Source organism: Gavialis gangeticus, unplaced genomic scaffold, assembly GCF_001723915.1.
Source record: "Gavialis gangeticus isolate Ggan-Ray unplaced genomic scaffold, GavGan_comp1, whole genome shotgun sequence".
Lineage (NCBI taxonomy): Eukaryota > Metazoa > Chordata > Crocodylia > Gavialidae > Gavialis > Gavialis gangeticus.
This window is the reverse complement of record NW_017729031.1, coordinates 84040561-84063535: the sequence shown is the minus strand read 5'-3', so window position 1 is coordinate 84063535 and position 22975 is coordinate 84040561. Positions and strand designations below refer to the sequence as shown.

At 47.5% G+C, this 22975-nt stretch overlaps 1 protein-coding gene across 2 annotated transcripts in view; it reads right to left on the bottom strand.

Annotated features, from left to right (window-relative positions):
* COL6A2 (collagen type VI alpha 2 chain) overlaps window positions 1-22428 on the bottom strand; it is a 43438-nt gene extending 21010 nt beyond the window's left edge. The window contains exons 1-14 of one of the 2 annotated variants that reach the window (XM_019523275.1): window positions 22205-22428; window positions 15657-15791; window positions 12800-13398; window positions 11367-11387; window positions 9608-9673; window positions 8342-8395; window positions 8183-8227; window positions 6814-6840; window positions 6006-6032; window positions 5857-5901; window positions 3792-3845; window positions 3314-3376; window positions 2557-2619; window positions 846-935 (exon numbers count right to left, since the gene is read on the bottom strand). In XM_019523275.1, the coding sequence (XP_019378820.1) occupies window positions 846-935; window positions 2557-2619; window positions 3314-3376; window positions 3792-3845; window positions 5857-5901; window positions 6006-6032; window positions 6814-6840; window positions 8183-8227; window positions 8342-8395; window positions 9608-9673; window positions 11367-11387; window positions 12800-13398; window positions 15657-15762 (1260 nt within the window). In that variant the 5' untranslated portion in view covers window positions 15763-15791; window positions 22205-22428. The remainder of the gene's footprint in view (window positions 1-845; window positions 936-2556; window positions 2620-3313; window positions 3377-3791; window positions 3846-5856; window positions 5902-6005; window positions 6033-6813; window positions 6841-8182; window positions 8228-8341; window positions 8396-9607; window positions 9674-11366; window positions 11388-12799; window positions 13399-15656; window positions 15792-22204) is intronic. The other variant, XM_019523274.1, reaches the window with a different exon arrangement.
* Window positions 22429-22975: the final 547 nt, after the last annotated feature.

Genomic DNA, 22975 nt, shown 5'->3' with positions numbered 1-22975 from the left:
GGCCTGTTTACACCAGCTGGGGGACTGAGCAGCAGCTTCACTTGCAGTCCAGCAGCACTGTGGGTTGCGACTGACTCCTACAGCCAGGGCAGTGGCCCCAGTGACTTTTTTCCTGATGTTGAGCATGATTCTGCCCTGCCCTCATGTGGTCACTCAATGGTGCACCAACTACAATAACTGTATTGCAGGCACTGGCAGGCAAAGCCACTGGCTTTGGGAGCCAAGCAGGGAACAGTTGAGGCAATTTGGGACTGGCTGAATTTAACTTGTCATCTTCTGGACTGCAGGTTGATGGGGCAGGCCAGCTGTCCCTCAGACTAATCTTTCAGGCTGTCTACAGTTTCTGGTCCTTTTCTTGCTTCATAGTTTTAGCATGCCCTTTGCAATCAACAGGGCTTGGAGAGTATTGCTTAAAATGACAATTTTGACTGTAAGCAGGGACAGAGTCTGGAGAAAATCATGTGTTACACAGTGAACCTCTTACCTCCCACCCCTTTCTGCTGGGGTCGTGAGGGGTCTCATACAGCCCCTGTCAGTGCTAACAGTAGCTCCTTGCTGGTACTGGTAGGGTGGGGAGGGGGATAGCAGTGGCCCTCATAATGGGATTTCTTGCAGGGGGGACACAAGATCAGTTCTGCAGCTCCCTCAGGATGCTGAGACAGGGCTGCAGAGCAAGCCGGCAGAGACAGGGCCTGGTGGGTAATTGGAGGAAGGGGTTTCAGGTGCTGCTATTGCTGGGATATGCAGTGCTCATGCCATGTACCAGGGCCATCTCACTCTGATATATAAGCACTGTGACATATAAGCACAATGCTCAGAGCTAAAGGAACCATGCAGTTGCTTACAGGTTCTCCCTTAGGTCCTGCAGATCCTGGGCTGCCTTTGCCTCCCTTGATGCCAGGGGATCCAGGGCCTCCAGTGTTGCCTTTAGGTCCCTTTGAGGAGAAAAGTGAACAGGTCAGAGTGTGTCTGAAGATGATTTTTTTAAAGAAATGTTTCATGTTCCAAGCCAAATCAACCAAATCAAGTCCAAATCCATGAGTCAATCCAGAATAATAAGTGGCCCTACAACCAGCAAACATCCTCCTTCAGATATTTCCAACATCTTTGGCAGGCATCCTATGTGCAGGCCCAAGCAGTGCAGGCTTGGGGTTTGGATGCCCCCAAGTTTTGCTTGCCTTCAGCCATATGGCTACAGGAGCAAGCTAGGGAGAGCCTCCCATTTCCAGAAAATGGGCATTGAGCTCCAACACCTCGATGGGTACTAAACCATGCCAGAAGAACAGTTATCCCCCAGGGGCTTAAGGAAAACTGCCTTCTTGGACCCAGATACATGGTGTTTTCCTGTGTCTGAAGAGAAAGGAGGCTGTGCAGCTGCCTGGGACACAGCTGCAAACAGACTTGTCCCCTATGCACACACAGCCCTTGTAGACACACTCCCCTATGTACTCATGGATGTCCACCCCCAGTGAGCATGTATACATGCATGCACATGTACACACACACACTCATGCACACATGCGCACATATGTGTGTAGCCTCAGCACAGTGCAGAGCAGCTCACTTTCCCCTCTCTCTGCACTCAGCAAGCTCTGTTGGCCAGTGTGGGGCACCAAAGGAGCTTGGTCCTACGTCTTCCAAGCCACTCCCTGCCCCTTCTCAGAGAGCAGAGACCCTGTTGGCCACTGAGGAAAGCTCTCCCGCCCCCTGCCCCATGAAGTATCTGACCAATAGAATGCAGCAACCCCTTCATGAGAGTGAGTTTTCTGGGGGGACACTGGCCTCCTTACAGTGAGGCACTAATGTCTGACTGGGGACCCAGTAGTCAGGCAGAGGCTCTGCAAATGCTGTGGACAAGTCCCTGCAGTTTGCTTTTGAATGCAAAACCAGCTGTAACCCCTGCCAATACCAGGGAAGAAAAGCAAACACTGTATTTACAGCTGAGGAATCTGCAACCAATCTCCTGGTCTGTTCGACACAAGAAAGAGAACAAGGAGAATGGCTGAAAACTCAGGGCACAGCTACAGAGATGAAGCCTGCTTGCTTATTGCAGCCTGGATACTGGTGTGCTCATTCTTGGATCCAGCATGGGGAACCTGCAGCCATTTTCACTCGATTCCCTTCCCTAAAGGGGCTGGAGCTGCAGATATATCAGCAGGATCCATAGTCCTGGCTGCTGCAGTTGCTCATGAACATGGAGGGCTTGTCTACCCTGCTGCTGTGCTAAGCTCAGAAGCATCACCATGAAGCATGCACCATTCACTTGATCTGGCTCAGTAAGTGCCAAGTCCCAAAGACGAGGCAGTGTGGCTGCCTTTGAGCAATGCTGAGCATGTGGCTTACATTCAGTGCCACACCAAGGCAGGTCCTGCCCTGGTCTCAAGTGATGGCATGGGAGCAGGGGCAGGTCCAGGCTGACCACAGAGGGAGTAGATATGCATGGAGTTAGTAGGACCCTTACTGATGGCCCCAAGGCCCTGTGCATGGATTCCAGAGACAGCTCCTGTGTCTGGGACAACCCGCTGTACCCCGAGAAGCATGAAGAGGAACTCCTACCCTGTTTCCTTTCTCCCCAGTGGCTCCTGGGGGCCCATTTCGCCCAGGACGGCCTGGATCTCCCTGAAACGGAGAGAACAATGGTTATAAACATGTCACCCTTCTACTCACTACTGCTCACAGCTGCTGGTCCTCCCTGGTCAGCACCCAGTTCAGCTCAGCTTTCTAGAGTTGCAGGCTCAGTGAGGCCCTTTCTTTGTCTTTCTTGCACTGGGGTTCTGGCCTCCCCATCCTGGGTTTGAACAAAGTGTCCAGCTGCAACCATTGTGCTCCTCCTGGTTCCCAAGAAAAATCCCACATCAGCCCAAACCCCAGAGGGCTATAAATGAGTCTTTCTGGACCTGACCTAGGGGGGTTTCTAACAGCTCCAGCAGTGAGGAGGGTAAGGTGCTGAACAAGCCTCCTCTCTCCTAATAGCACTACTTCTGTCTTTGGCTCAGCCTCAGTTCTTCCTCAGTGCCACCCAGTGGCAGAGTGAGGCAGTAGCTCCTGCAAGGCAGCCTTCTTCAAAGGCCTCTGGTGGCTCTGAGTTAATTGCACCCTAACCTCAGTGTTCATCAGTACAGTGCAGTACAAATGTGACATCTGATTCTTGTGATTACCCAAAGGAACTGAAGACCTGCAAATGAACGGAAGAGCAGAGGTGCTACTAGTACACAATGCCTATACAGCGCACTGGATGTGGCCATGTGAATTTTAGCTACCCTTGGCTGGTGTTCTCCCTCCAGATTAACCTTCTGTTTTGGGTTTTACATACCTTTGTACCTTCATCCCCTCCCTCTCCTGGGTTTCCTGCCCCTCCTGGGTAACCATCAGGACCCTAGGAAGAGAACGGATAAAGAACTGTCAATTTACACAGCAATAACAATGAACAACTTTCTCCCAAAACACAACAGCTCCTACAGAAAGTCCGTTGCCAGTGAGAGTAGCTGCAAATTGAGCAATGGACTCTGTTTGCTGGCACTGTTAATAAAATTGACCAGATCCAGATTCCCATCAACTTCACGGAGGCTTCTCTCTCGCATATGAGCAGGACAGGCATGCATTCCACACTGCATTCTTCTGTGTGCTCAGGAAGGAAGCATGCATTACATGGAAAAGCTGGTCTGTAATACACCTGCTTAGCCAGGCTCCTACTGCAGCTGTAACTCATGCACACTAAGACAGGGCTCAGCTCCCAGACTTCCTAGGTGAAGAGAATCTTGCTGAGTTATGTCACAGAAAAGCAGCTCTACCTTGTCGCCTGAGTCTCCCTTACAACCTGGAGGTCCAATTCGTCCCAGCTTGCCCTGGAGAGAAGGAGCAGAGAGAAAATCTAAGTATTAGAGGTAAATAATGCATTCCTGTTCTCACACAATAAGTAATTTAACTTGAACACAAGCTAATCACAAGGTCCTGGCATCCCCTGTCCAGTTAGTGAACAGAGTATGCCCTGGTGTGTGGGGGAGTTTAATCTCATGGGTGTAGAAGAGCCGCCCTGACTATGTATCAGAGCTTAGGGCTAGAGACAGACATTACACATAAACTGGTTTAGGTGATCAGAAACTGGTTTAAACCTGTAACAGAACAGATATTCAGGGCACATAAACCAGTCTGAAAATGGCTGAAGCCAGTTTGCGATAAATCTGGTTGAATGTAGTATCAGACTTAACAGATTTGGTTCAAACTGGTTTAAGCAATGTCTGTCCCAGACCCCTTCCTGGTTTAAATTAACTCAGACTCCCCCAGCATCCCAGATGCTTCGCAACTCTGGGTGGGGCTCTGTTCTGTGCTCCAGCCCAGCAGAGCTGGCCCCCCTTTGCTCCCTGGCTGCAGCTCTGGTACAGACTGCAGGCATCTGCCTGGCTTCCTCCTGCTCTCCCCTCTCCCCCTCACCACTCCCTGCTAAGCAAAGTACCCTCTGCCTTACACAGACATCTCTCAGCATTAGCTAACAGACCACATGCTGGCTATGGTCTGTGCAGTGGGAAACGGGACAAAGGCAGAATCAACAGGTAGCCGGTAATGTCCCTGTCCCTCTGTTGTTTTTTTTAATGGGGCAATAAACACTCTTATCAACTCCCTGCTGGGCTGGTTGGGAGGGTGCCCCCTTCAGCTCAGCATTATGGAAGGGAAGGGAGGGCTGCTTTAGCACTCCCCAGTTCCTAGCCTGAGCCACGGCAGGCATGTGCCTGCACTTTTTCAGTCCAGAGGTGATGTCTGTATGGTTACAAACTGATTCAGCCTAGCCAGGTTAGACTAACCTGCAAAGATTGAATCAATTCAGTCTCAGGCTTTTTGAATGTCTGTCTCTAAGCCTGGGAGGTACCACTCTAAATAGCACAACTGGGGAAAGGGATCTCAGAGTCATAGTTGACTCCAAAATGAACATGAGTCACCAGTGTGAGGAGGTAATAAGTAAAGCTAACTGCACCCTTTCTTGCATAAGTAGGTGGATCACAAACAGGTCTAGGGAGCTGACACTTCCCCTCTATGCAGCACTGGTCAGGCCACAGCTGGAGTACTGCGTCCAGTTTTGGCCACTGCACTTCAGGAGGGTTGTGGATGGCCTGGAGAGGGTTTAGAGGGGGTTCACTCACTTGGTTAAAGGCATACAGAAAAAACCCTATGTGGACCGGTTGGGGGACCTGAACCTCTTCAGCCTCCTCAAGAGGAGGCTGAGAGGTGATCTTGTGGCCGCCTACAAATTCAGCAGAAAGCTGGGGTGGTGGGGAGGAGAGGGGGCAGCAAGGAATAGGGGATACTATGTTTACCAGGGTGCCTGTCAGGGTAATTAGAAATAATGGCTACAAACTGGAAGAGAGCAAATTCAGATTGGACATCAGGAAAAAATTCTTTACAGTGAGGGTTGCCAAAATATGGAATAAGCTTCCAAGGGAGGTGGTGCTGTCCCCTTCCTTGGAGGTGTTTAAAAGGAGATTGGACAGACACATGGCTGGGGTCATCTGACCCAGCACTCATTTCTGCCCAGGGCTGGGGGTCGGACTCAATGATCTAATAGGTCCCTTCCGACCCTAACATCTATGAAACTATAAACTATGAGAGCAGAGGGACTACAGCAGGAAAGGGTGTGGGAAGGCCTTGAAAAGCTCGTCTTGATGGGATGAGAAGTGACAGTGCCTGGGTGAAGTGAGGGACTGTGAATTAATCTGGAATGACCCCCTTGAAACAATTATCTGCTATTTTTAATTTCCTTTGGCAGCTGCTCCTCCAAGGCACTTAAAAAGTCCTACTGTTAAAGGCCCCACAAAAAGGAACAGAGAACTAGAATGGCCATATTAATCCACAGAGTGGCCTTACCTTCTGTCCATCTGTGCCGTTCCGCCCTGCCAAACCCAAGGCTCCCTGGGGTCAAGGGGAAAAAAAGAAAAATGAGTATTTTACTTTCACAGGAGACTTTCACAGGATCAATGCTAGGAGAAAGTGAATCACAAAAGGTCCTTCCTTACCCTTCGGCCATCAGCTCCAATCTCACCCTGTGGAGAAAAGGGACAACAGTCAATCAGTTCTGTCTACATTGCACAGATCACCCTCCCTGCATCATGACTGAGGATATGGGTGTGTCTGACCACTCAAATCTCCTGTCCCTGAAATGTTTGTGACTAGAACATGAAATTCTCAGATTTCTTCTTTACTGGAAATCTTTCAATATCTTCACTATTCCTTTCTCCCCTAGAAGGACACATTATGAAATATATTATGTGGTGGATTATGAAATATAATATGTTGTGAGGATTTGCTGTTTGAAGTTTAAGTTGTATTTCACAGAACAGATCCTTGGCTGGTATAAACTGGCACATCTCCATTTACTTTGTTGGAACTACACTATCAGCTCGATAGCTGGCCAGGTACATAAAACACATGTAGTCAGTTCTACTGCTAAATTGGATAATGTAAGTAATCAACATATCTGAATTTCAAATAATGCAACTGAAGTATATCTGAATTTCAACTAATGCAGCCCAAGTTCACATTTGAGGAATTGTCTGTCATGTGAGCTAAACAATTGCTTAACAAGTAGTAAAGTTAGACTGCAGATGTATTTCAGGAAAATGAATGGGACAGGCCCACAAATGCAGCTGAGACAAGCACAAAAATAAGAACAAATGTGTGCAGAAAATTACTTCTCATGTTTCTGTTACTATTATTATTCCCACAACCATTTCTTAAAGTATTGTATCAGCAAGCCCTAATTCAAATTCAAAGATGACCCACTGCACTGTGCTCCAAGAACAGTATTTACAGGCTTTTTCTTACCTTTTCTCCTTTCATACCAGTAACACCCTACAGCAAGAAAAAAAAAGAAAACAAGAAAACCATTGCATTAACACTTGTAGACTGGTGGGCTGGAAGGAGCATAGGCAGGTGACAGACAGTGAACTCAGGCAGAAAAATACCAGAAAATGAGACAGGGAAGTGAGAAGGGGTCTAGGCAAAAGCATGCAGCTCCTGACCAATCTGTGCAGCAGCAGCATCTTGACATAACTAGGCATAAAAAGTGGATGGACCTGGATGGAGCCTAGGCTGATATTCTTCACAATGGATGCCTAAAATTACTTCCTACATGTATATGGAACTGCCTGAACCAGGTGGCCTGATTTTCACCAGTGCCATTGACCTCAATGATAGTATTAGAAATGAAGAAAATGAAGCTATGGGATTTAGGAGCCCAGGTGTGGACCCACACATACAACTGTGAAAGCACTGGCTATACAGCATGCAGCAAGGGCAGTGACTGGGGTCCTGCACATTTACTTTGGCATAAGAATACGGCCTGGAGAATGAGATAGGACACAGTAGGATGGAGAACCAGAGTGGATCTCCTGCAAAGTGCTCATACACTTCTCCAGGACAAGTCTGCTCAGTGTTTAGTTCCAGCTCCCATGGAGGATGGTTTCCTCTTTATGTGCCCCAGGGACATGCAGGTTTACTCAAACAAATGGACAAGCAATGCCACCCAATGGAATGGGGACTCTCAGCCTCACTGGTGTTTTACCATGATTTGGACTGATATGAAATAGAGCTCTCCAGGTGGGGTTCCTGCACTGCCCTTTCCTTGGGGCCACCCTTGGAGGTCATACTGAGCCCAATGGGGTGCCCAGGCACCTCATGCCTTTTGTGCTTCATAGATGCTGCATCAGCTTCCCAACTTTTAGGCTCACTGAAGTGTGATGCTTCCAATCTACTTAGCCCAGTATGAGATGGGGTCTGGCTACCTTAGGAACAAGTGCAAAATGCAAGTATCTGCTTGACAATGGTGTGCCCCTGCACCTATCATGGCGGGCTATGACAGTTCAAAGAGAAGAAATGTTTGCTGTGGCAGATGGACACAGCTGGAAGGAACATTTATTACAATAATATTTCACACCTAGCTGACGTGATGTTGCAATAGAAGTGTCCTTTCCAAAAGACAGATCTATTGAAAAGAATCTTCTTCCTGTTAATTCTAGCAGGCTTTGGGAAAGACTGAGAGCCCCCACCCAGTGGCCTAGCTGTGCTTTTGTGTGAGTTTCAGACTACCATTTATGTATCCACACACACATGCAATACTGAAAGGGAAGAATTCAGCTGAATCAGAAAGGTAATGGAGGCAAAGGGTTCAGCCAGGGTGTGCAGGGATCTTTACCTTGGGGCCAGGGTATCCAATGGGACCTTCAATACCAGGGTCTCCCTTAAAAACAGAAGATACAGAGAATTAATACAATGTCAGTACAGGGTACATCCCAGCTAACATGGTAAGAGGTCTGTTAACCAGCAAGCAGGAGGAAGAGTTTACATGACGCACCTGTCGTCCTTTGAGACCAGGGACACCTGGTTCACCCATGTTCCCCTTGGCACCCTAAAAACAAACCAAACAAATAAGGTTAGTGCTTTTCACTCATTGTAAGAAAAGGACAACTTGTGTAGTAAGCAGTCCCTACCTGAGTCTGGGTGGACTGCAGCCTTGGCAGACTGAGGTGCTGTATGGACTATACCCAGTACCAGGGATGTGGGCTGAAGGTGGACACAGTCAGGGACAGAGCGTAATATGGACTCAGTGGTTGAAGCAAAACTCTACTTTATCCCTGTATTTCTTTTGTGAAGGTTTTGAAGGGAGCAGGGCATGTCCCCAAGTCTGCGATGCAGCTTCCAGTTACCATATGATGTCATCTGTCCCAGGGAAAATGTGCCATGGTGGCAGAGGTGACGTGTCTTGCTGCAGAGACTGAATTACTGGCTTCCCAGGAGATCTGGGGCAGTTGCAATCCACATATGTATATGGTGAGGGGAAATGAGGTCCTATTTCCCATACACCACAGAAAGCGGAAAAAGACGGGGGCAGCTGGGGCTAGAGGAAGAGGCAAGGGTGATTGAGGGAGCCCAGGCTAGGGAGGAATGGTCAGTGGGATATCTTGCAGGAAGGCAGTTGGAGCAGTGTGTAGAGCAGTCTGTGGGGGTGTTAAGGGAGTCTGGAGCCTGGGGAAGGTGTTATTGGGAATGGGGAGGGCCTGGGAAACCTTTGCCCTTCTCCCTTTGTCCTTGAAAAAGCAAACCTAAGGTTTTGCTGGCTTTGGGACACTGGAAGTATCAACATAACTGAAGTCAACTTGCTTCTCTGCCTCCCAGATTGTGCATTGACTTTGGCAAGGGTGTCAGATAGAGATCTCCATTCTGGCACCGGGGGCTTACATCAGACAACAAAGCACAGCCTGGGTTTGGTGTGTCACATCGGCAGTCTTGTGGGTTTCCTTCCCATTGCTGAGGTACAGGCCTGCAGGGGTGGATTAATGCATAGGCAAACTAGGCACATGCCTAGGGCCCTGAATGAAGAAAGGGCCCAGTTGCGCTTATTTTACATATTATAATTATTGAGTGAAAAAAGTAGGGACCCACGAGTTTGTTTGCCTAGGGACCACTAAAGGGTTAATCCAGCCTGAAGGTCTGGAAGCCATTTCCCAGCAAGGCATCTTCATGCTGGAGCTTGGTGCAACTGAGAGGACCTCAAGGACCTCCTGGCATCAAAAAAGGGCACAAACATGACCCCCTCCCTCAGCGGGTCTGCACAACTTACCTTCTGTCCCCGATACCCTTTGGGACCCTCGGGGCCTTGAATCTCCAGGCACTTCAACTTGTAGCACTGAAATAAACCAAATGAAATGAGATGAAACTCCAGGAAAACAGACATATGGTGGCTTGTGGGGGACCTGGGGCAGCAGGAAGCCTCATGCTCCGTGAGGATGTTCCGATATCTCTCGTAATCACTGGAGTGAAGGCTGAGGCTACTGCTGTCTGGGGGCTTGGTAACCCCCCTGGGCATCCTGGCACCCTGCCTGGCATATTCGGCTTGGTGCTTCAGATCAGGACCCTGCCCCTGATGAATTTTGCTTCCTGTGGGTTTCCTACAACTTTGGGTTCCAAACATGAAGACACCTGAAAGATAGGGTGTCCGCAAGTGCTGAATATATCTTGGGCTTGCTCCTGCTGATCTCAGTGGTAGAACTCCTGTGGGCCCTGGTGGGATCAGAATTAGGTCAACACTGAGTGCACTGAGAAAAGCCCACCTGGAAACTGAAGAAAAGCAGACAGCCCCTCCTGGGTCCAAAGTCATGGGAAATGCACACCATTTACATTTAAGCCTGAGAGACCATGACAGGGGTTCTGAGGTCTCTCAGCAGGGTTTGCATGTCCTGCAGGGGCCCAATTCTTCTTAAACGGCCCTGCTTTGTCTCTAAAGTACAGGATGCTGTTTAATTCCCTTTGCAGGTCTATAGCGTGCTTTCGAAAAGTTTGCAACTTCTCTACTGGCTTGGAAAACAGGTCAACTGAAAATGTAGTAGCAGTTGTCAGTGACTGTTATCTGTGTGTGCTGCTACCATCTGCTGGATGGAAACAGCCATACTAAGATATTTGTGGCTATGGGTCTCATCTAGTGTTTCTCATGAAAAATTGAGACCAAGCACACACTATCCCCTAGAGGCCAGAAGTAAAAAATGACATGCATTGAAATATTGGAGGGGACTATAATGGCATTGGTTACTGGAACAAACATCTCTGATTTCTGATCTCCATGCTACGAGTATGCAATTTTAGCTGTGGTATTCTATGACATGAATGTGGCCACAGGTCTGTTCCAAAGATGCCTTAGCACTAATAAATGGAAGGCACAGAAACCACTGACCAGTGAAGGGTACTCCCAAAATAGGCCCCCATCCCAATGAGATTAGACCCCAAAAGTGTCTGCTCTTAAAAGGGCTGAATTAATAGCACTGCAGAAAACCTTCCTTCTGCTGTTTCTGCTTCAGCTCAGGAAGTTATTTCATTTTGAAGAGCAGTTCTATAAAATAAACCACTACAATTGAAAAAAAAATGGCCTCTTGCTAAGAGGGTTTGTGCATCTGTCTGATGGTGGACTTGGGATGCTGGAACGCATAGACTGCTGGTTCCTCCAGTCTGCTACTGTTCTTTTTAAAAACCTAATTTCTTAGGGAAGAACATATCCATACATCCTGAAGGGGCCCAAACGCTTTACAAATTATCACACAGACAGAAACCACTCACCCAGTACATCATATAGCTGCCTTGGGTGGAACATAGCAGCTCCTTGTTAATGACTTGTAAGGCTACACAGAAAAGAGGGACTGGAAATGAAGGGCCTGAGATATCACTGTAACTACCAGGCTGTACACAGAGTTCCTGAGGGATGCTGGGGTCCAGCTGCATTTTATCCAGTGCAGGGTCCAGGCCATTTATTTGTATGACAACCTGATTTCATTGCAGCAAGCAAACTCTGATCTTTATTGTGTAGAAAAGGCATGCACTTGTTAACTTACCTCTGAATAGGCTTCATGTTTCTGCAATGAAAGAAAGAGGGAATAAGATCAATAAGGTGTCTGGGTACTAAGTCAGGGAGAGCAATGTACCTATTTTCTCTGCTGGGAGCTATAAATTGTTCTCCAGAAAAGGAGAGCAGCCAAATGGTTTTCAATCTGATGTACAAAGCAACCCATTAACAGGGACTTGCACCCACAGGTGTGAGAGAAGGCACATAGACTACCATGCTCTCTGATACAAAGGTTGGGACCAACAGTGGTCCCAATTTTGAATGCACTTTTGTGTAGGCCCAGGCCTCTGTGTGGGGGTGGGGGTCTGTTGGCATGGAACAGTGTGTAGAAGCATGGCTGTAGCTTGCAAATCTCTTAGAAAGAGGCAGCCCCTGCAAAAACATCCCCTGTAAAGAAAAAAAGATGTGCTGACTTGCTCTGTCATTGAAGTCTCAAGTCATATTTGCAGTGACACATTTTAAACCATATGGGATACACACTGGAGCTAGACTTGCCTGCTTTAATTGGGAATGTAGGCTCAGGCCTGCAAAGACATATGCACATGCATCATGGGCACCAAGAGTCATCCCACTGTAAGTGATGACCCATAGTGCACAAAGCTAAGTCTGGGGACCATTCTGGCTCCTGGTGTAGTTCATGTGCAGAGTACCCCACTATGCTTTACTACATAACATTACTTCTGTTTGATTTGGTGCCCACTGTGTGAGGGCACCTAGTGCCAGAGCACCCATGGCACTGCCCTTGCTATAGTACTGCTCGGGACAAATGTTTGCTGAATCTCAGCTATATGTGACCTGGTACTGATAGCTCTTGTGAAGTCTTGAATTTGTGTTTTTCATGAGTAACAATGAAAGGAAAAATCCTCACCCCTTTTTGTAATGGCTAGAAATAAAAGGGACTTTTTTACTGTGGTTTGGCTTTTTTCATATGGTCTCTTGATGCTACTAACTCTGTCACTCTGGTATTTCAGCACCTCACAAGACCACTATTCATCAGTGCAGTGATCTCATCTCCATTGTACGCATGGGACCTGGGGTACAGAGAGACTGAGGGACTTGCTCAAGGTTACTTGGGAAGTGTATTTTAAAACAGGACCTTAACTCCCAAGGGCCTTAACCATTGAGCCAGTCTTCCTCTCTGATTTCATCTGGACTGACTCACAAGCTTGATGTTAATCGCATGCCTAAGTCTTTTCAGCATTGGACTCCACATTCCATTTCTCCAATAAACTGTTGAAGGAAGTTTTTTTTAAATAATATTTGGAAACAACAAAGCATTTATGATCTTAATATTTTTGGCCAAGAGTTAATAAAAATAGAGTCCTAAATTTATTTAGGTCTCTATATACATGAGCTGAGAGGTGAGAGAAAGAAGCGATACCGGTCTGAGAGGTGATACTGGTCTGAGTTAACACCATTTACCATGACTTTGATTATCTTTTTAATGGTTTCATCATTAACTTCCAGGGCATCTTTCTTTGTAGTGGCATAGTTATTGCGATACAGCTCATAGGGTGTGTTGGCGATCTCTTGGAGTCCCGGCTCAAAGATCAGTTGGCTGGGGGCCACAGCAAAAAGCTTGATCCCTTTACTCCGTGCCAAATCAGCTTGCATCTTCATGCCTCCACAGGGGCTCCCAGTGACATGGCCATCTGTAATGACCACGGCGAAGTTGACGTCATGGGGCGTGTGTTTCATGATCTGGTCTGTCATGTTGGAGATGGCACAGTCCGTGAAGGTGCCCCTGCCAATATAGTTAATGCCTCTCAGCTTGTTGATGTATGTGTCCTTGCTGCTGGTTAAGGGGCTGTAGATTTCCACCACATCTGAGTAGTGGAGGCCCCCAAACTGCCATGTCATGGACACCTGGCCCTGGTAGACCTCATTCTCAAGCTGACTGATGAATTCAGGAATGAACTCCTTCATGTGATCCACCAAGCTCTGGATGGGCACAGTCTGCAGGGCAATGCTCTCTGAGGTGTCGATGACAAAGTACACATTGATGGGACAATCTGTTTTACCTGTGGAGGCAATAATTCAGTATGTGTCAGGAGATGACGGACCAAGTATTTATTCTAGTCAGGAACAAGCCACACAGAGCATTCAATGAGAGCACACAGGCAGCTTCAGCACAAAACTCAAGATTCCCGGATGAACTTATGGGTGAGGGCTGTTGGCAGTGGTTACTGAGTATGGGTTCTTTCATGAATCCTTTGGATTTATCACAGCCAGTAAAGTTTCCTAGCCCTAATCAGTTTTAAGGATAATTTAACAAGCCCCCATTTCAAGAAGTATCAGGAGGCAGTTAGCATTTCATTGAAAATATCTTCCCCACCCCCAGCTCTTCTTTTAAAAATATACTTCTTGCCCTTTGAACTGCAGGACATTGACAGTGCCCTCATCCCCCTGCTTTACCAAGGACAAGTAAGTGTGATCTCGGTGTTTTGGGGCATTGCACATGGTAGTCGTTTGGGAGGGGTTCTGCATTTTTAAGAATAGATTAAATATGCTTGTGAAAGGATGGTTTATGGGATGATCCTGCTTTGAGCCGGACTTTGGATTAGATGACCTCCTGGGTCATGTCCAGACAAGCATGGATGTTTGGATCCCCAGGGAGAACTAGCAGCAGGACACATTCATAGATTCATAGATGTTAGGGTTGGAAGAGATCTCAGGAGATCATTGAGTCCAACCCCCTGCCCTGGGCAGGAAAGAGCACTGGGGTCCAATGATCCCAGCCAGGTGCCTGTCTAGCCTCCTCTTAAAGACCCCCAAGGTAGGGGAGAACACCAACTCCCTTGGAAGCTCATTTCAGATTTTGGTGACCCCTAACTTAAAGTTCTTCCTGATGTCTAACCTAAATCTGCTCTCTGTTAGTTTGTGGCTGTCATTCTTAGTGACTCCAAGGGCTGCCTTGGTAAACAGAGGCTCCCTAAACAGACATCCCCTATTCCTAGCTACCATCCTCCCTTCATTAATTTGTAGGAACCTACAAGATCCCCTCTCAACCTTCTCTTGTGGAGGCTGAAGAGATCCAGGGTCTTCAATTTCTGCTCATAGGGCTTTGCCCACAGGCCCCCAACCATACGAATGGCCTTCCTCTGAACCTTCTCAAAGTTGTTCACATCCCTCTTGAAGTGTGGTGCCCAAAACTGGATGCAGTACTCCAACTGCGGTCTGACCTGTGCCACATAAAGGGGAAGTATCACCTCCCTGGACCTGTTTGTCATGCATGCTAATGCATGATAAAGTGTGGTTGGCTTTACTGATCACTTCATCACATTGATGACTCATGTTCATCTTGGAGTCAACAGTAACTCCAAGATCCCTTTCTCTTGCTGTACTGCTGAGAAGGACATCCCCCAGCCTGTAAGTGTGCTGGTGATTCCTTCTCCCTAGGTGCAGCATCTTGCATTTGTCCTTATTAAACTACATCCTATTCTGTTCTGCCCACTGTCCAGATCCACCTGGATTTGTTCCCTACCCTCTGGTGTATTAACTTTACCCCATAATTTGGTATCATCAGCAAATTTGGACAGAGTGCTTTCTACACCTTCATCCAAGTCATTGGATGTATTGCTGATAGTTGTCCCTGGGGAATGCCTGTGTGATGTGCCCTCTGGCGTGTGGCAAGTTACCTTGGGTGGGGTAGGAGAAGCCGGAGCCAGCAACTGCGTTGGCCCCAGCAGCCTTACCTAGGGTCCTGGGGGCTGGAGAAGCTGCAGCCATGTTGCTTCTGCAGCTTGGAGCCTGGCCAGCAGCCAGAGCATGGCTCCAGCCAGCGAGGCTCTGGCTTTGGGTGGTGCGCATTGCCTCCATGTGTACTACCCCGCTTTTTTTCTATGTGGGTTTTTTTGACCCTGGATCTTCAGGCTGCTGGGTGCCTGCCTCAAGTTTCCCAGTACAGCCCCCTCCTCTCCCTTCCATGGCTCAGACTAGCCCAGCGGGTGCACGGATACCTATGTCCACAGGGTCTTGGCTGAGCATGTTAGTCATAGCGTCAGTCGAGTGAAGTGGCAGCCACCCCCTTCCCCACCATGGCAGCATAATTCCTAAGCAGAAGAGGAGGAGGCGGAGGAGCCATGGTGGTCACTACAACAATGCCCCAGTGGGCAGTTGCTTTCCACTGCATGCACCTGTGTCACAGCTGGGCCCCATCCTCGTGTTCCTCCACCCCCACCTCCACCCCGGCGGGGCTAGAGCGTTGGGGCAGAAGTCCTTGGTTAGAAGTGCTGAATAGAGGGAAGAGGGAGAGAAACACGAGTGTGTGGGCTCATACCTACACAGGTGGTAGGCCTATAATCCAAGGCGTCAATTTGATATTGAGCCTGAAGGGGAATCGGCACCATGCAAAGAAGAACAGCGAATAAGGCTGGTCGGAACATCTCAGGAAGTCTGCCTCACACGTAGCTTCCTGCAGGAGAACAAAAGCAAATCTGTTATTCATACATTGCCTCAGTCTGGGCTTCACAGAACAAGGGAAAAGTATACCACATACTTCCTTTTCTCTCTGCCCAGTCTGAAGCATGACACTACTTTCAGACATCCATCATCCTCTCCATTGCTTTGGTGCAGGAAGGCAGTGTATTCTGGGGACTCTAAATCAGGTTTCAGGTGAACCTAGACAACGAAGTTTAAAGGGGTTTTTTTTGTTTGTTTTGTTTTTTTAACCGAAAGTGGGTTTTTTACAGAAACTGGCTTTAGTTTATGTAAGATGGGTGATGGCTTCTCTACCCTGTGATACAGGGGAGGGATCTAGTGGACAGAGCTAGTGAGTGGGTATGAGGATGTTAGGACTGCCTCCCTGACTCATGGGGCTCAGTTCCAATCTCACACTGTTTGTACTCCAGAGGTTCCAATGCGCTTACCCCTGGCTCACACAGATGGAAATGGGATGGGCATCAGATCCATGGTTTGGCCTTATACCAGCCACTTGACTTGTGCACCCTTGTTTCCTCACCTGTAAATCAGGATTATAATGCCTTCCTACCTGAAAGGCACTGTGAGCATTGACTAAAGTCTATGAAGTGCTTTGTGGGTCTCTGATGAACACCATTAATGATGAGTTAAGCATTCTGTAATCCTCAGCTACCACCCAGCTCTTCAGCCCTTACTGTGAAGTCCAATTTCAAAGACCACATGACTTTTCACCCAGAACCAATGAAAAACACCTCAGGTGGGCCAGAAATGGGAAGTTAAGCCTTTGCAATAAAAAGCATGGTTTGTTTTCTGCAGTCCAGTTGTGCACGCAGCTTGACTTAGCGTAAGAGTAGGATGATTCAAGATGCAGTAAAGGCATTTGCCCACTCTGAAGACTTCTTGCAACCAGAGGGATCCTACATGATCCTAACGCCATCAAGGTATGAATGTCTGTTTCCAAGGCAAAGTACGATCAAATCTTAACATCAAAGAACAGGAAGGCAATTATGCTCGCCTTTTCAGGAGGGTCTCAGTGACCCAGCTAGGTCAAGGAGGAACTATTAATTTCTGGGTCACCAGTTCAGTACATCCAACGGTGGTAAGGACAAGCTGTATGTGGCATATATGTAATGAGATGGAGGCCTGAGTCCAAACCACAAAGATGTGAATGAGGTGGGAGAATTTACTCTCCCATCTCTTTCACACCTTTGATTCTCCAGAACCGTACCAGAAAAACACCATAAGGAATGATGCCTACTTCCTCAGTTTTGAACCTCTATTTGTTGTGGTTGCAGCTCCTGCCTCCTCCAGAACAAGACTGGAGTGGTTGGCAGGGTGGGGTGGGGGAGAGCTTGCCCCCAGCTGTCTCTGCTGAGTTGGAAAGAGTAATGCTATGAAGAATAAGGATAGTTAAGAGCTGCCCCTATGTAACTGCAGCCCTCTCCTCTGTGGGGGCAGAGGTACTCCTGGCACATAATGGACAGCTCCAGGACAGTTTACTGGGGAATGTTGTAAACTGCAGTTTCATCTGGCAATGGCCTGCTCCCTGAAGTGCTACCATGTCTCAGTACCAGAGATGTTCAAAACAACCAGGATCCTTAATAAGCAACAGGCTGCCTACCATTGACCCTGAGAGGAACCAGTGCTCGGGATGGGATCTGAAAAAGGGAATGAAGAGCCCCCAGGCCCTGCAGCTCTGGTAGGGACAGAAGCACCGAGGGCAAAAGTATCACTGAGCCTGGGCCCCAAAGGGGCTTGGCTTTGAGACACAGCTGAGCTTCTGTCCTCTGACAATCTGACCTTCATTAAAAAGTGCCTCAAGTGGGACACTCAAATTTGCTTTCAAGGACCTGGCCTAATTCCAGTCTAATTTCTTTCGACTTTAAAGTTCTTTACAGAGAGACTGAATGTGGGCTTGTGGCAGCCCTCATGACAGACTGGCATGGGTCTTTCTGCCTCAGACAAGTGGGGAGGTAGAGAGGAGATAAAGGAGTGGTTCTAGCTCGCATGGGACATCTGGGGGCAAAGTAGGGACATATCCACGTCTTGGGCTCCTGTATTCCTCCACCACAACCTTCTCTTTCCTTAGCCTTCCTGTCCAGAGCTGAGGGGGGAAGCCATCCTGTCCAGCAGCTTTGTGGCCCAACTGGCATCCCATCTCAGCCTACCTCTCCTTGCCAGACTCAGCAGTTCTAGCTAGTGCCAGAGACCTGGGTCTAATGTCCAGCCCAGCAGCCACAGGATCCAGATGTTTAATTACTATCTTTCCTTCTGACATTCGCACAGGCACTCCAGCATTACCTATAACTGGGGCTGAGGATGCCTGTCCTCCACAGGCAGGTCAGCACTAGGCTGATTCTCAATGATTTTTAAACAGGCGCTGCAGCACCCTTGGGTGCTGTGAGATCTTTTTAAGGGTGCCACGAGGTTCTGCACAATATTACCATTTTTAGGCATGCAAGCACCTACACATGACTCACAAGAGAGTTCAAAAGGGAAAGACAGAGCCCCCAGACCCTGGAAATCAGGTGGGGACAGAAGCATGTAGGTTGAAAGTATCCCCATCATCTTACTGCCCATCATTCCCCACTGCTGGCAATGCCACTCTCTCACCATCTCACCAGTTTTCCCCTGGGATGGTAGGCTGCTCCCCAGGTCCACATGCCCAAGAGACATGGATTCCATAGTGCCAAAAACATTCTGACCTGTTGTGGTCTTTCTTAGTCTTTTGCAACAAAAGCATCACCCTATTATTTTTCCATAGACATGAAACAAGTAAAAGCTATGACTGGCATTTTCCAAGGGTGCCTTGAGACTAACGAGGCTGAGAACCACTGTACTAGCTGATGAGTGGAGGAGAGCTACTTCCTATGCAGAGTTGCCTAATGCACTAAGGCACTCTCCAGGCATGCTCAGCTATGGCATAGGATTCCCCTCGCCCACAGTCCCACATCTTTGTGCTACATCAAACTAAGCACCATGTTGGTGCATTCACACTCCATTTCACTGCCCTCTCCTACAGTCCCACTGCATATGAACCCCCTCCGCCACATTTCACTGCGACCTCCTCCTTCCATCTCATTTAATTGTATACAGTATGATCCCTATGTGGTTTCATTGCACGCATGCCTATCCCTTCATATTTCACTGCACAAACTCCTCTCTCCCATCATCTTACTGCACAACATTCCTCACTACTGGCAATACTACTCTCTCACCATTTTACCAGTTTTCTCCTAACCTTCCAGGGAGGTAGCCTGCTCCCCAGATCCATATACCTAAGGGACAGTTGCTGAACTACTTGCCACCATCTCATGCTCTCCTCTCCACCCCATATTCCCAGGAGGGGTCTCTGATGAGCTAGCAACCTCAATGGAAGGAGAGGAAGGAATTAGGTCATATGGGAGGGGGGAGGGAGCAGGGACTGGGAGTGGGGAAAACAGACTGACCTCCCACTCTTATCACACAGACTTTTTAAAGAAGGTCCTAATGCTTGGCATTCCACTTCCCCTCCTGTGTAAAGGAATCTCTGCTAGTGTGACTCCCAGAGCACTTCTGCTGTCAGTGAATGGGGTAGGACTTGAGGGTGGGCGTCTTTCTCTTCCCCCCATTGGTCCCAGAGATCCACAAGGTTTCGGGTAGGCCCTGATATATAGTCCATTGTCCCTTCCATGTTGACAATTTTTGCACTGTTATTAAATGCCTCACAATATTGGTCATTGTCCTTAAAGTGTCAGCTCCTGGAGTCAAGTGATTTCATCAAAATCTCAGCTTTCATTAAAGAAGAGAGGGCCTGTTAGATGAGGCGGCTTTCATGTGGTTACAGTGCATGAAAACTGGAAAGCAAGTAAACCAGAGGGCAAATGAATTGATAGCAACATTGGGGAATCATGATTTTAGAAGCCTAGATCACATTTTTTGACTGCTTGGGCTTGACTGTGATGCTCACCTCATTCCGAAGGGAATGATGGAGGAGGCTCCAACCCCCTCAAATTCCCTATGTTCCATTCTTTCAATGTTTGGGCCTAAATGAATGATACCTCCCCCTACCTGTGAGATGGAAGACAGACAGGATAAAACCAGAGAGCATCTCCAAGAGTCTCCAGCAGTGGATTCATGTCTGCTGACCAGATTTTAAAGGCACAAGAGACTATATTGTGACATCCTCCCTATTTAGGAGACTTAGGCCCCCATCTCAAGACATGAGTTCTTTGCAGAAACTAAAGGGCACATGGTCCCTGAACCCAGACATGCAATGTACTATGTTCCCTGTGCCAATACCAACAACCTTGGCTGTGAGGCCAGGTACATACATCCCCTCATTGTTTGCCTAAAGCATCACACAGCAGGCAGAGCATGGCCCTACAGTGATAGTGGCCTGGCAGTACATTCTAGGCTATGTCCTTGCAGACAGACTGGAAGATGCCTTTTCCTACCCTGAATTCCTTGGACTAGTATAATAGGATTGTAAGTGACTTGCTCTTTCCTAAAATATTGGGGAGACAGACTGATAAGAGGGGAAAAATCCAGTGAAACATGGCAATAACCTCACAGTGGAAGAGGATCATGCCCTTTGATCAAAGTCCAGAAGGATACTCTGCTATGAACATGACAGATCCATACCAGCCTTCCGCTCCCTGACCCAGCAGAAGAAGCCTCAGCCCCTAAGAGCTTGCACATACAGTCAGGGCCCCCCTAGCACTGAGGTTCATTATCTCACCGGTGGAATGAAACCCCTCATCACACCCTGACATGCCTAAAAACCTGACAGGATGCCTGACAACATCTGGCTTATCTGGGACACTCCAAGCACAGCTGAGCACTTTCTTCCCAGACTTACAGAAAACTTATGTGACTGAGAGCTGAAGCTAGCCCTGCACAGAAGTTGCAGGCCACCAGATGTGTTTCAAACCACTCTACAAAATAATAATACTGATGACGGCAAGCACAGCATACAATTTAAACTCCACATCCCTACTCCAAGATCCACCCAGGACCATGGTTTTTACTGAAATGGCTATGGGTTACTGATCCATGGGGTATAAACATGATGCCTGTGGGCAGTTCCAGTCAGGTAGACAGCTGGCATTCTGCTCTAGCTCTCACTAAGACACAAAGGAAGATCTTTTTAGGAAGATCCAGTAAAATAAAACTGGAAAGAAGCTGTTTCCTATTTGGAATGAACGCATATGCAAATACCTATCTTCTGCCTCATATGCATGCAGACTAGACTTGTTCCTTGCATACAAGTGTTTGTCACTGACTCTACTGAGAGCTGTACCTGCACACTCAGCTAGAGGTTCTTCACCCTTGTAAAACTTCCTGTTAACTGCAGGAAGCCCAGCTTCTCCATATGCAGATGCCACAGAACTTAAATTGGCACTAAGAGTATCTGAAGGAGAGGCCAAAGTCAAGGGAATGGCATTTTAACAACTTCGAGGCACAACCCTGTCCTGGGTGTCATTCCTACCTGTGTAGAAACTGCACTTCTTCTAGTGGATGACATACACCATTGACACGGCATAATACCACAACTTTCATATTAAAGCAGCTGAGGCTGAAACACTTCTTGGAATGGCAATATAAGGGAGCCCAAAACAAAACACTCTTCAATTTGTAAAGCTAAAGCAGCATGCATGAAGCCAGCATTTGCTATTTGAGAAACATCCGTCCTTATAAAGTAAGGGGCATGTCCTTTAGCACTTCAACACTATCTGAACCAGGCTGTTTTACTTCACAGAAGACAGACAAGCTTTTAGTACTGAAATGCAACAGAAACAAAAAACCCAGGTGTGGAGTGGCATAAAAGAAAAATTTCCTGAACCCAAATGTGTTTGAGGCAGAGAGTAGCTTATGGAGCCAATGACTCTCCAGCTTCTTAGCACGGGGAAGAAAAAGGAAAAAAAAAGAAAAAAAAAGGAAAAAAATTCTATTACTGCTATACATTGTGGACCAAATTTAATCCTTATGTAACTCCACAGAATTCAATGGCGTTACACCAGCACTTCAATCTGGCCCCAGTACATATTAACTAGCATATCTAGAAGGGACTGAATTATTCTTGGTTCTTGCAAGGAGTAGAAAAACGCATCATCTCCTCTAAAGATCTTTCCTTCAGAAAGAGGACAAATTAACAGTTCAATTCCAAGAGAGTTTGTTGCTCAAAACAGCTGCACACATATAAATGGCCAAGCTATCAAAAAACTTAAAGCAAAGCAATATACCTGGAATGGCTCCCAGACCCACAGCTTATATCAAGAGTCCCCAGAAAGTGGCGATAAATGCGTTACATGCCGAAGCACAAAGAGTGTTAAAAGATTAGATTCCTGGTTCCCTTCTAAAGGCTCCTCAGGACAAGCAGGAAAGTTTATAGTGCCATTAAATGGAGAAGCAAGAGTCTCTGCCTACCTGAAAAACAAGTTCATCAAAGTTTCTTCCGAAACACTTAAGTCAGGAAAAAGGACTTCTTAGAATCGTTTAGTCTCAATAGTACTTCTGCATCTTCAAATGGACGAGTTGGAGGGCTTTTTTTTAGAGTTCTTGGGGTGTAATTTTAATAAAGAGAACAGATCGGTTGGGAGTGGCAGAGGCTTCTCCAGCCGAGAGCCTCTGTTCTCTGGCAAAAAGCAAACTGCCTATTTTTATAATTCTCCTCCTTCGAGCTTGTGTCAGGGACATAGCTAAAAGGTGCTATTACCCCAGACAACCACAGGGAGTCGCTGTGGATCCACCAATTCCCACCAATCTAGGACTGGGACTCCTCCAACTGCAAGCCTCTCCTGGACGCTGGCTGGACAGGGCGGGGTGCTGTTGCAGTTAGAGGAATTTTTTTAACAAGCCGGAAGAGAAATATTATTTTCCATGCCCAGGGGCCTCTCTTGGTGGCTGGAATGGCTGCCCTGCAGATTTGTGCCATACTCTTCCTTTAACTGTTTCTCCTGTGTATAATGTGCCTTGGGTGGAATAACTCACACAAGCTGGAACATTTAAAACAGAAAGGCCGTGGATTTCTGCCTCCTGAAGCCTTCACCCACTCACCAATGAGTCAGGGATCCCGGAGACACCGCACCACAGATTGTGCCACCCTTCTCTCAACAGGCTCTTAATTCACATTGCTGAGTTTTGTTCAGCTCAGCCCAGTAAAACACAGGGTGGAGCAAACACCCTGGCATGGTCCTT